Raw genomic sequence first — 13,675 nt, 5'->3', positions numbered from 1 at the left:
AGCTCATTGGTTAGAGTGGCTCAGTCAGTGAGCTCCAGGTCCCCTAGGTTCAGTGAGAGACTGTCTAATACAGACAGTGATTGAGGACTCCTGACAGCCTCCAGTCTTCATGTACTGAAACATATGCATGCACACTCGCACACATACGTGCACATAAACACATGTACCCACATGCACACACTCACATTCATGTACACACATGCTTGCACACATACACGCACACACATTCACATGCACATACATACACACACATGTGCACATGATGCACATACATGCATACACACATACTCACACATGCATGCTCATGCACACACAATGAAGAAACTATAGGTGAAACTCTCACCTTTCAGAAACTGATCATTTAATTCTAGTGGACTGAAAAAGTTCCCCAAGGCAGGCAGAGACTTATGTAATACCCATTTTAGCATTTTATTTCTTTTTTGTTCTTGTCATCTGAGCTGTGTGATATGAGGCAAGCTACTTAACGTCTCTGTGCTATCATGGGCCTTGGGAGAGCGGGTTCCAAGTCCCCTTACACTTACATTTCTCTCCCTGACACAGCCACCTGTTGGGGACAAGGCAATGAAGGTGCCAGAGCCAGGAACCATGGACTGGTTAAGATCTGCCCTGGGAGCCATGCTCCTCACTGGGTGGCTGGGGGAAATTAATCTGTAAAAAGTTTTAAACGTGAACTTGTATTCATGATAGATGGCTTTTCCCATCTGGGAAATTAGAACCAATTAAGGCCACCTCTGTATAGCAGACCTGGCTAATGCGACCAAGGACCGCAGAAGAAAATGTTCCCACCTTTGGGTTGAGAACATGTTAAGGCAGCAGAAAAGCATCCTTATCATAGGCCCTGGGATAGGGCTGGAGTCTCTGACGTGCATCAGGATGTGTGGGTAGTGGGATAGAGCTTAAATATGGTTTTATGGACCCCAAAAGTTAACATTTGAGTTCTGGGGTCAGCTAGTCAAACTCAGAGACCTCAGTCAAATTTTGAGTTTGGCTCTTGCCTTAGTTTTCTCATCTGGAAAATGGGGGCGATGCCAGAAGGGAAACAAGATAGTATTGGGCTCTTGGTTTGATTTCATGAATGGTGCTGAGACACTATCTGCAGGATTAAACTCTCCTTGGATCAGAAGTGCTTTAAGAATGGCCATCTGGCTTGAGCACACAGACTGTCCCTTGTCATTATTCTTCGCATAATAGACTGCAACCATTGTTTTTGTTTTGTTTTGTTTTTTGAGATGGAGGTCTCGGGGCCAGCATGGAACTTGCTATGTAGCTGAGGATGACTTTGAACTTCTGGTCTTCCTGTCTCCACCTTCTGAGTGTTAGACCACAGGCAGGTTTCACCACGTCTGGAATGGACCCAGAGCTTTATTCATACGAGGCAAGCACTCAACCAACTGAGCTATATCTCCAGTCCTGCGACCTGTGTGTGTGTGTGTGTGTGTGTGTGTAGGGGGTGTGTGTGTGGTGTGTGGGTGTAGTTGTGTGTGTCCCACAGTAAACTGTGGAGGTGAGAGAACAATTTTGGGTGCTATTGCCACCTCATTTCAGACAAGGTCTCTTGTTTGCTGCTATGTAGCCCAGGCTGGCTCATCTGTAAGCCACACTCTCCTGTCTCTGTCTCCCATCTCAGTGCAGGAGTGTTAGGCTTAAAGACACACATCACTGCTTTCCGTGGGTTCTGGGGATGTGAACTTACACTCTCACATTGTCCAGCAAGCACGTTACCACCGGGCCAACCCCCCACCCCCCTGCTAGCGCTTTACCAGAATATACATCGCATGCAGCATTCTCAGCGATTGAGAAATGGCTTAAGGGTGCTGGTAGATAGGTGTGGGCTATTTGCAAAACTGCACCGGTTTCCCTAAGGGGGGGGTGACACTTTGCTGTCTCTGGGATTCATGGAACCAGCCCTGTACAGATTCTGAAGTGGGACCATTGCTTCTTGGAAATTAGGCTTGTTAAGGAGGCTGCTCTGAGACTAGGAGGAAGGCCTGAGGTAGAAGAGACTCCTCTGACTCTGGCTCTCCTCTTTTGTCCTTTTACACAACAATAGAAGCCACCATCCTCAGGAACTTTGAGAGCAAGAGCGGGAAGAAGAGCTGGAAGGCCAACCTTGATCCAGGAGTCATGGACAACAGGAAGGTCCTACTGGGCTACTGCTGCCCATAGGGGATGGCAATATCCTGCTCCCTGGCCAGGGTAAGCTGTTGCTCAATGGTGACCAGTGACAGGGACCTTTGCCCCCCAAGCTTTCTAGGAGTGAGGTAGCCCCTGCCTACTCTGGCCAAGGTATCATGTACGAGGGTGACAGATGTCCCTTTCAGGCCTGGCCTGTCAGATCTGCCTTGTACAAGGTCCCTTGTGTGTTTTCTCCTTTTTCAGGGAACTTGGAGCCACAACACGGAAGGACCTGGGTTTACAATTGTCACGGGAAAGGCCGTCCACTGAACATCTACCCACACTGCTGTATGTTCCTGTTGGTGTGAGTCACTGGGAGTCTGGAATAAGCCTGCTGTCATCCAGAGTTCCCTTAAAGTTACAGAAATGTCCCCTAGAAGCAGGTGGCTAGCAAGCCCAAGCAGCTGACCTGGACCCCAAAAGGACCATACTTTATTCTTCCTGTTCTCTAGCATTGAATTAGGTTCCTTCCAAATGAGCACACGAAGCCCCAGCTTCTCCCCAGGCATGATGAACAGCATGGGATCTTGTTCTCTCTCACTCCCCCCCCCCGCCCAGCTTCAAGGAGAGAGAGAGCTTGAGGTGTGTAGGAAGTCTTAGAAAGGGAACAGGAAAAACGGAACTACAGACGGGACCCCAGGTGAATACACGGGAGAAAACAACAGGAGCGACTTTGTCCCGTTCTTCCTACAGGCTGATTTTAGGTGTGCTTGTCACAGTCATTCATCTAGTGCACACAACAGCTCTAGTGCACACACCGGTTCAAAGGCAACATTGGTTCATATGAAGAGGAGCCCAGGTTTAAGACCCATGTGAGCAGCCATGATGGAAGATACTTGGCGAGTGTATGCTATTTGGAAAATGAGCAGCCGTAGCCACCCTTTGCCCTGGAGAGGCATGGTGGACATGTCTGTGGTGAGGTAGCCCAGGATAAGGTGGGCAATCAGCACTAGGGTGACTACTTCAGAGGTGGAATCAGGCACTTAAATCCCTCTACACTAACAGTGTGGGAGGAGGCCATGGTTCCTGACTGGCCCGGGGGAGGGTAGCCCGATGGTGCAGAGCAGCAGGTTTAGGGGCTCACCGGAGCGGGCGTTGATGCGGAACTGCGAGGACCCCTCCAAGGAGTAGATGACAGACTCCTGCCCATATTCTCGCGAGCGGTCCAGGTCCGTGGCGTTTAGGAACAACACTGTAGCTCCTTTAGGGGACAAAGAAGTAGGAGGTGGCTCTTCTGACCCCTCCCTGGCAGCAGAGCCTGGAACCTGTCGCAACCATGCCTCAAGGAATTGGAGACCCTGATGGATGAGGTGCCCCAGGGTGCTGAGCAGATTCAGCTCTACACAGAGGTGAGGCTGGGCCTGGGATAGGGTCTTCTCCCCTCCCCCTCCTCCAGACACCTGGCCCTGACTCCAATAGCACAAAATAACCCCTGACCTTGCCTGGCTGTCCTGTGGATCAAATTCACCCAGATCTACTGGCTTTCATTTGAGGCCAAAGAAACAAAGTGCCCAACTTAATTATTCTACTTTTACTACATCCCATTTTTCATCCTGTCTTATCTTATTCATGGCAGAATTTATAAAGGACTTTATTTTCTCGTTAATGTCCAGGGAAGGCCTTTGCATTTCTCTTCTTTCCCATCTACACTGAATCCTGGCCAGACCCCTGTGCCCACCCAGGCTTTGGGTTGCAGTGCCATCCTGCTCTTGGTGGCACTCAGAGGTTGGGTGTCATCCCAGATTAGAGCCCTGTGGCCCTTGGAAGAGCGCCTTAGTCACGTCCTCTGCAGATGACCCAACAGGGGTCTGTCTACCTGCATGTGGGGCTTCTGGAATGACTCCCTGGGAGAAATAGATAGGTACCAGGCACGGGAGGACTGGCTGTCTCTAAGAAAAGCATGCATTAGGCGCCCCCCCCCCCCCCGAGTGGATTCTGGGAACATGAAATAGGAAGAAGGAGTGTCATACAGGAAGACCTTGTCTTTGCAGAGCGCCCAGGAAGGTAGGAAGCCTTTGGTAGGAATAATCTTTAAGACAGGCTAGACACAGGAATGTGGAGGTTGGCACAGCTTGGTACACATATCACTCACCTTCAGATGCTGGAGAGGTACCCAGAGGTGCTGCTCAGACCCTAATACATGGAAAGATGTCCCTCTATCTCTGGCATATTGATTTCAACTGTCTGTAAGTTCAGCTGTGCTGGATACTCACTGTCTCCTACTCTACACCAGGACTCACATGGCTTTGCAATATGCATATCCACAAGGACTGTACACTTGGAGGTGAGGCTGTCCATCTGCCCCGAGGACAGGGACCTCGTACACATGGAACTTGAGGTGCTGGCTCAAGTTGGGCCTTCTAGTCTCAGGCTTTTACTGAAATATGCTTCAAGACCACCCTTCAAGGTCATGGCTCCTGGGATGTGACTCACGGTACCGAGTCTCAGAACACACCACTCCGGGTTCTTTAATCAACGTTGTATAGTTAACCATCTCCTGTTATTCCTTTCCCACTGAACTGGTTGCAGATGAACGTGACCCAGTGTCCAACGAGGGTTCTGTACTTGGTAGGGACAATAACCAGATGTCCCCAAAGACTTCCCTGATTTGTTACAGATGTCTGGGAAGCTGAGAGTAGGCCTCCCAAATGTTTGTACCAAGGCTGCCCCAGCTGTACCTGCCATGATGTTCTCCACCACAGACACAAAGTAGGCAGGCTTGCTGAAGGTGGGAGGGTTGTCATTTTCATCCTGGAAGGGAAGAACACAGATCAGTGTGTTGGGAAGGTATTTGGCCAACTACCCAAAGGAGGAACCAAGGGGCAGTTTGGTGACCCTGAGGCCCTCTGGCCTCTATGTATCACCAGTGGCTAGGGTATTATCAAAGCCAGGACTCCTTCTGCCAGGTCGTGTTGAAGGATAGGCTGGGCAGTCATTGGGGAAACCTGCAAGGGTTGGGGGGGAGGGGATGAAAGGAGATTTAGAGACAGATACCGAGTAAGACAGCCATCAGCTCGTCTACAGCTCCCAGTCTCCTGCCTCCCCGCCACACTCCTGGTCTATTCCAGAGGCCTAGTCCCCTAGTTCTTCCCTCCCATACAGTGCCTACTCGATCTTCTCTTCCAGCTGAGTCAAGATACAGTGAAAGGTTCTAGAAGCTCTGTTAAAATGAAGGGAGAGGGCTGGAGAGATGTCTTGGTGGCCAAGAGCAGTGGCAACTCTTCCAAAGGACTTGGGTTCAATTCCCAGTACCTACAACTACCTATAACATCAGTTCCCAGGTATCAGTATCCTGGCATCAGGCACACAGCTGGTGCAGACATTCATGACTCAAAATACCCAATCACTCACTCACACACACACACACACACACACACACACACACACACACACACATTTAATTAAAACACGAGGAAGAGGATTGGAGAGATGGCTCAGCAGTAAAGAGTACTGTCTGCTTTTCTGGGATCCCAGCACCCACATGGCAGCTCACAAGTATAATTTCAGTTCCAGAGTGTCCAGCACCCATGCACAGATATACTCGCAGGTAAAACATCAATGTGCATAGGCTGTTTTAGAGCATGAAGGAGAAAGGCACATCTAGCAGGATAAACACCAAAGTGTGCAGGTGGTGGCCAGGCTGCCCCCAGAGGCTGGACTGGCTGTAGATGGACAGTCAGCTTGACCTACGAACTTTGCATCCTCTGTACCAACCTGGCCTGCAGCCTGGTACCTGCTGGTTTTTGAGCCTTCCTTCCTTTGGCTCAGCTCGTAGCAGCTAGGGATGGGAGTGGGAAGCCAGGCTGAGAGGCTGAACCAGGTAGAGATGAACCCTGAGTTGGGGAAACCAGTGCCAGGCACAGCCCACAGCTCCCTAAACTCTTCAATCAGAGAAGCAAGCCTCCCCGCCTTTGGGACTCTCACCATAGCCAACTTCTGCCATCGCTCACCAAGAATTCCTCCCAGCTGCCCTCTTCACTGAAGAATCTCTGGCTCCCTCCCCAGCTTAACAGAGCTCAGGAGCTGGCTGAGTGCTCCACCTTTCTCCCCACGTCCCAATATCCAACGAGTCCTACCACTAGGTCCTCAGAGCTCAGAGAGCTAGAGACTCCTCCAGGGGACAGATCTTGCGTTTGCTGAACTCTTTTGCTACGGTTCCTTCTGCACGAACAAGCAGGAGAAAGATGAGACCATGCTGCCTGGCTCTCTCAGACTGTGGATCACCCCAGCCTGCTGCAGGATGTGTTCCCAGGATTGATTGCTCCATTTCTTCCTAAATCTGTCCTGTGTACAGGCTCACTTTCTTCCTAAGGAGCCTGGAGCCTTGGGAGTCTCCTGACATCCAACATACCCACAGGCCACCCGGGGCCTCACCCAGGCTCCCGGCACGGGCTCCAGTGCTTTGGATACACACAGTGAGGCTTCTGCTTGGCTGCACGAAGCAACTCGGAGAATGTCAGCGACAGAGCGCGAGGCAGAAACTTATTAGCAGCGATATTTCCCCGGATTCTGGCGCCGTACTTGCTATTAGTTCTAATTCAGTGGCTCCCTCTATAAAAGCTTATTGTCCCCTAATGGGAAATCTACAAACCGAGTTTGACTTCTTTATTAAAAACCAACAAGCAGCGAATGAAAAGGGATCACCTGGCTTCTCTTACCTGCTCCTCCGTGCCCAAGCCTGAAGGTGTTCTCTCGCCTCTCCCCACGCCAGCCTGCGTGGGAAGTCTTCCGCCGATTATTCAATGAAAGCTGTTTCTGTTATTTTATTATACTTTTTTTTTTTTTTTTAAAGGCAAGAGAAAATCCTTTTGGCCAAGAGAGGAGGCCGCTAAGCAGAGTGACAGCTATTTAAAAATCACCCACGTGCGAAATCAAGCCGAAGGCGGTGACCTTTTCAAGTGTGGTCCTTAGACACGAGTGACTGTGTTGTCCAAATGCCCTGCTTGGGAGCTGAGCTGATGTTCTCTGAGAGCCATGGTGGCGCCTGTCTTTGTTGCCGGCTGCTCCTGCTGCCAGATGGCTGGGCTAGGCTCAGGGGAAGTGCAGACCCCCCAGGGGTTCTCTCTGCTCATCCTGCTAGGAGGATATGACAATGGGGGTTCTTCTGCTTGCCTGGGACTCACTAGCGTACCTAACTGGAGCGTGGTGGAGCTTGTAATCACTCACTATGCCCCTACACACACACACACACACACACACACACACACACACACACACACACACACACGAGCGCGAGCGCATACATACATACACACACACACACACACACACACACACAGTGTCTCCTGCCTGGTATCCAGGTAGAAAGGCTATTACCCCATCTTTCATTTACATTGGGAAAAGGATAGCTCACTCCTTGGTCTTATCGTTTGCTCTGGAACCCTAGAGGGGCTGAGGCAAAGAAGAGGCCCTGTCAGGTCTCTCCACTGAGTCACAGAGGGCAGAACATAGTCTGGATTTCAATGTCCCAAAGGGCAGACTGTAGACAGCCTGGTTGTGCCTAGTGTGATCCCTCAACAGGCAGCAGCAATAGTTCACTGTCAACCCCAGCAGGACTTGACAAGTATAGAATCTTGGCCCTAATTAGGGCCACTAGGTAAGAACTACACTTTATTCTGGTTTATTGAGATAGGGTATCAATTTGTTACCCAGTCTAGCTTAGAACTGCCTGTAGCCCAGGCTCATCTCGAACTCACGACTGTCCTCCTGCTTCAGCCTCCTAGGTTATAACCATAAAAACCATACTTTCCTTGATAAGACATCCTGGGATCAGTTCATCTTAGTCATGGGGTAGGGGTGGGGTCTCTGAAGAGTACTGGGCTCAGCCACATGTGGGTGAGGATCCCCCAGTTTTTCTAGTCTATGACTATGGAGAGAAAAGTGTCTGGTCAGATGTTCCTGGGGTGTGGGTTCCATCCCAGTTCTGTCACTAGGAAGTACATATACTCAGTGGTCTGCTTTCGCTGATATCAACTGTCTAGGCCAGGGTGGACCACTTCAACCTGTCTTCCTAACCTCCTGCTCCTCATGAGTGCCAAACATCAACTTGACAAGCCTAGAGTCATCTGATGGAATCTCAGTCAATAAGCTGGCCCGTGGACCTATCTGAGGGATTGTCTTGATCAATGATTGATATGGCCCAGCCCACTGTGGGTGGCACTGGCCCTAGGCAGGTGGGCCTTCGCTAAGGAAGCTAAGTGCCCATGAGCCCCCAGGGAGCTAGAAGACAAGCTAGCAAAGAATGTTCCTTCATGGCTTCTACTTCAAGTTTCTGTTTCAGTTCCTGCCCTAACATCCCATGACCTGAAAGTATAAGCCAACTAGACCCTTCCCTCCATAAGGAGGGCTGCGTGTGTTCGCAGTATTTCATCATGGCAGCAAAATGAAACTAGAATATGTTCCTCACCTGACCCTAGTTCCTTATCTCAAAGCCTAGAGAGTCCTGCTTAGTCCCTGCCCCTTCCAGATCCCTCATTTGCAAAGGGTTAGGCTGGGCATGCTGTTGCTGGCAGGACACATGTCTGCCCTGGCATCTGTGAGAATGGACAACATGCTAGGGACTGCTTGTGTGGTCTTAAGCCCACAGTTATGGGGCAGGCACCGTAACCGTTCCCACTGGCAGATGAGAAAACTGAGGTTCGGACTGGCGAGAGGTATAGAACACACAGTCAGTGGGTAACAGAGGTAGGTTTTGAGCCACATGCCCCCAGAGAGAACCCCAAGAAGCACTGGCCTCCTCCTCTTTCATTCTACATCCCTTGGGGCCTGAAGCACCAGCACCATCCTGACTCTCTAAAGGGCCAGACTTCATGTGCCTCAAAGGCAGACATGATGGAAGGGGTGGTGGTTGGGAGGGAGGCCTGGGTGGGTCAAGGGACAGTGTGTGGCTTTGAGGAGGGCAGGGTTAGGGACTGTGATCAGGATGAGAGGTATAGTCAGGGTCAGGTCATATGATGTGCACTAGACACAGGGTACATCTGGCTCTTTGGGGCCACCCTGATGGGTTAAGGCAGGAGGAGGTAGTTCAGCATCTTTGGACTCCCATGAGTCTCTTCCTTTGCCACTCTCTAAAACAAAGTCATCACCCTCTGAACATCCCAAGCTGTCCTTATCTCTGCCTAGGCTCCTTTCCCTGCCACCCCAGTGTTCTTGCTCCCATTGTCCCCTGGGAGCTTTCTTATCACCCTATCTCCACCCTAGTGAGTCAGGAAGTAGGGGTCTCCTGTCCTGAAGAAGACTTGTCTATTTAGAAGCTGGTCCCAGTCTCAGGACTCCTATGGGGCTATCCCCAAAGGCTGCCTGGAGCTAGCTGTCAGAAAGACCAGCCGCAAGCTCTGTTCTGGGGACATTCCTGAGCTGTGTTCCACCCCCCCCCCATGTGTCCCAGCCAATAGTGCCATTTAATCCTAACTCCTACTGACATTCATTCACCCTCCATTGCAAATAGGGAGGGGACGTGCCAGTGTGTGCTCTGGTGTGTGTGGGGGTCCCAGGAGGAAAAGACCTGTGTGCCTTGCTGTTAGACTATGCTCTATGTCCCCCCTCACCCCCGACCGCTCACAGCGTGGCTGGGGGGGGGCGGCACATGGCAAATGAACCAGTGTGGAGATGGATTCGGAGACTGATAATTTCAGACAGGAAAGCACTAAGGTGTATTTGATATTCATGTCAGACAGGCGGCAGGTTGCGTTCAGGCCCACTTTCTGTCTTCAGACAACCAGAGAGAGGCAGGAAAAAGGAAGCAGGGTACAAAGAGGGACAGGGACGAGAAATGATGAGCTTCCCATCAGTCCTTTGGACTCCGTGGACCATGGCTTCTGAGGAAGGGATCCTCCACCATCTCCCTCTTTCTCTCCCCAGCCTGGCTTTCCAGAAGACATCCCAAGGCTCCCCATAGAGCCAAAAGCAGGGTCATGCACCTCTCACTGAGCTCTGGGCCAAAGCGATGGTGTGCTCCTCGGGGAGCAGGATTTGAGACAGTTTCAGGAGTGAGGACACAGGCCTTTACCACTAGGCTGAGGCGAGGCCTCTAGTACTCTGAGGGGCATTTACCACTCTGGGAGGAAGAGTATTGGAAGGGATACTTACAAACACCTCAATGGTGACAGGGACGGTGCTGTAGAGCGGAGGGTTGCCGGCATCCTTGGCCATGACTGTTAGGTATATCAGTCCATTGGGTATCTGTTCGTAATCCAGTGGGCGGCTCACACTGATCACTGGAACAGCAGGAGCAAGGGCCTTATTAAGCAGAGTTCAGCCACCCAGCTACAGAGTTTCCCTTGTGTAGAGGCAGCGTGGTGAGCCTCCTGGGCCTTTCACTTGGCTTATTGACTGACAGTGCCTGGCTCTGTGCTCAGCCCACCAACCAGCCACGATTGTGGCTTTGTCATCATCCTTCTGAATTCCACAGAACATGGATGCTGGGGAAGGGGTCCTCCACCATCTCCCATTTCTTTAGATGGAGACTCAGCCCTCAAGTAAAGGTTGCAGCCTGCGAAGCCTGGGAGGTAGCCACACCGAGCTGCCCAGAGGACAGTGAGGTCCATCCAGCCTGCCTCTCGGGTCAGTTCCAGTCACCCCAGGCTTCCAGCTGCATGGCTGGCTGTGGGCCTCAGACCCAGAGAAAGGTCTGGCTGGCATGGGACAGCTAGTGGCCTTGGGGAGATATGATTTCCGGCCATACCCTATTCTAGCCACAGGGGACCTGGCAGTTTCCAGAAAAGTTCATCGACTATGGGAGAGGGAAGGTGCCCTCTCACCCCTGGAGGGGGTCACGTCTCTAAGGGTCCTACCAACTCTCTTCCCTGCTGGGTCCTCCGCCCTGTCCCCACTGGTACCTCCATAGCCTTCATATACGCTGATGTCAAAGTAGCTGCCGAAGGCGGATGCGTTGACGATGCTATAGGTGATCAGGTTGTTGGGAGGGGAGTCTTCATCTGTTGCCTGGAAGAAACAGGGCCGTCATGGCCCAGTGAGCCCACCAAAGCCCAGGGGACAGGTGAGGGGAGCAGAGAGGTAGCCCAGCTCCTCTCAGTTCTTCTCTGGATGATGTAGCTCAGGTTACCTCCTGGCCCAGGACCTCAGGGACCCTCTCGTTCCCCAACAGGAACCCACTCTCTGGCTCCTGGAACAAAACTCTGTTCCTTCCAGTTGTGGGCACCGAGGTGGACTGGAAAGTGGAGAGGCCAGGTCAGGGCCTTGAAAGTGGGGCTGGGCTCCCCCGGAAGATACCTGGCATGCCAATGTTCCATATTCTATGTCTCAGATCCCAACGCCTCAGAACGCAGTGCCTTCCCTAGAGAAAAGCCCACCATGGTTGGGAGTCAGTTTGTCCCCAAGGATCCATATGGTGATGGTTTGGTCCCCAGGAGTGTGGAAGTAAGAGGTACTGGAACTTTTAAGGGGTCTAGTGTGAGGTGGTTATGTCTGGAGGCTCTGTCACCAGCATGGATTAATGCTTTTGAGGGATCCTGGTTAGTTTCCTACAGAAAAAGCATGCCTGACTTTGACTCTGTCTTGCTCCCTATCAAGTTGCATGAGCCTCTCCTCTGATCCACTCCTGATGCTGCCGAGAATGGCGAGGGAACCGAGGAGCGCTCCTCAGAGGACGGCTTGACGGACACATACAGCCTACTCCGTTTTCGTTATAAAGTAGGCAGCCTCAGCTGTTGTGTTCTAGCAACAGAAAATAGGCCAAGACAGGGGACCTTGTGCCCTCACGGTTACTGTGATTTCTTACTAACTGCTGCTTGCAGGCAGTCCGTCGGTCTGCTTGGTGCAGGGCCCTACGGCTCTTGAGTGCAGGAGCATGTGTGGCTCGGTGTAGCAGCAGGTCCCTGTTAGACACGTATAGCGTGTGGCATCTGGAAGGGGCCAGGGATCCTCCCTCCTCTTGCTGGAGGGATGAATTAGCCTCTTTCCAGAGCATCTCTAACTCTAGAGAGCCTCCAGGGTTTCCCAGAATGCTGGCAGAACCTGGGGTCTCTGAAGAAACCATGCCAGGCTGGGTGGCACACAGTCCTATCTTTTGTGCACCCTGTGCCCACCATTGCCTTCATTGCTAGTTTCAGAAACAAGCTCTAAGGAGAGGCCCGGGCCCTGTCCCTTTGAGCATAGGCATGAGGGGTGGGAACATGAAGTCCCTGGTTGGAGATCTCTGCTATGCACTAGGGACTCAGGGAAACTCATGAAGAATGGAGTCTCCATTCCAGGTCAGCCCTGCTCTCTCTCCCCACAGGCTGTGCCTTCCCTGCCCATCTCTCCCCTGCTTTCCCTTTTGTGGTCCCTGTGGTTACTTTATATGTGTGTGGACACACTCAAGTGTATGCAGATGCATGCACGCCTGTGTGAGTGCGTGTGGGGGCCAGAGGTTGACACCAGATGTCTTAGTCATTGCTCTGTGCCTTATCTTTTCAGAGAGGGTCTCTCTTGTTGGACCTTGTCATTTGGCCAACACAGGTTCTCCCCACCCCCATGGCTTCCCCTCCTCAGCACTGGGATTACATGTAAGAGGCTGTGGGTCAGCTTTTTTTTTTTTTTAATTTACTAATTTATTTTATGTATACAAATACACAGTTCCTGTCTTCAGACACACACCAGAAGAGGGCATCAGATCCCATGACAGATGGTTGTGAGCCACCATGTGGTTGCTGGGAATTGAACTCAGGACCTCTGGAAGAGCAGTCAGTGCTCTTCACTGCTGAGCCATCTCTCCAGCCCATGAGTTAGCTTTAACAGGAGCATTCAGGACGAAACTCAGGTCCTCAGGTTTCAATGGCAGGCCATTTCCTATTGAGCTAATTTACCTTTCCCTCCCCTCTAGACAGTCTGATGGTCTTGGGAAGGGATTGTTACCACTCTATGGCCTTCTAAGGAATGTGAGTGTTTTTATGCTAAATGGCCTGATATCAGAGTTGAGGTAGACACTCTGAAGGTATCCCTCTGGGTCTCTAGGGGGCAGGGGGTGATGCTCAGAGGAGCCCCAGGCATGTAGATGGGAGTTTTAACACCTCTTACAGTAGCTCAGGGAAAGACATGACAAGTTTAGGGCTCTCAGCCTTACCCTGAGCCGCACCAGCTGCGTGACAGATGGCTCATTCTCCCTCAGAGCACCCACATAGGCATCCTTCTGGAAGGTGGGCACATTGTCATTGACATCCAGCACATTGATCCGGACCCGGCCTGTGGTCTCCTCACCGCCACCATCCCGGGCAATGACAGTCAAGGTGAAACGCTGGATAAGTTCGTAGTCCAGCCGGGCTATCAGCATGATGAGACCCGTGTCCTTGTCCAGTGAGAACCTGTGTTGGGCAGGGAGGAGGGAGAGGATGCCAGGGTCAAAGCAGGCTGTGACTGGGCTCCTGCAGGGGCTGAGGACTGGGTGACTGACAGGCACTTCAGCCCAGGGGTGTCTTTGGATAATAGAGAATTCAGGATACAAATTCGGGCGATTTGTCAGATGGAGAAGGTTGCTGGATCC

The 13,675-nt window shown here is 51.6% G+C and overlaps 1 protein-coding gene across 2 annotated transcripts in view; it reads right to left on the bottom strand.

The window, feature by feature from the left end:
• The window catches only part of CDH23 (cadherin related 23), a gene marked incomplete at its 5' end in the record, with an annotated part of 329,115 nt that overhangs the window by 116,111 nt on the left and 199,329 nt on the right, over positions 1 to 13,675 (bottom strand). For both annotated transcript variants that reach the window (XM_080938106.1, XM_080938107.1), the window contains 5 exons: positions 3,281 to 3,397; positions 4,875 to 4,947; positions 10,285 to 10,412; positions 11,034 to 11,139; positions 13,259 to 13,496. In XM_080938106.1, coding sequence (XP_080794232.1) covers positions 3,281 to 3,397; positions 4,875 to 4,947; positions 10,285 to 10,412; positions 11,034 to 11,139; positions 13,259 to 13,496 — 662 coding nt within the window. The remainder of the gene's footprint in view (positions 1 to 3,280; positions 3,398 to 4,874; positions 4,948 to 10,284; positions 10,413 to 11,033; positions 11,140 to 13,258; positions 13,497 to 13,675) is intronic.

Source organism: Micromys minutus (genome assembly GCF_963924665.1).
Source record: "Micromys minutus genome assembly, chromosome: 25".
Lineage (NCBI taxonomy): Eukaryota > Metazoa > Chordata > Mammalia > Rodentia > Muridae > Micromys > Micromys minutus.
Note: the sequence above shows the minus strand (reverse complement) of the source record. Positions and strands in the feature narration are given on the sequence as shown.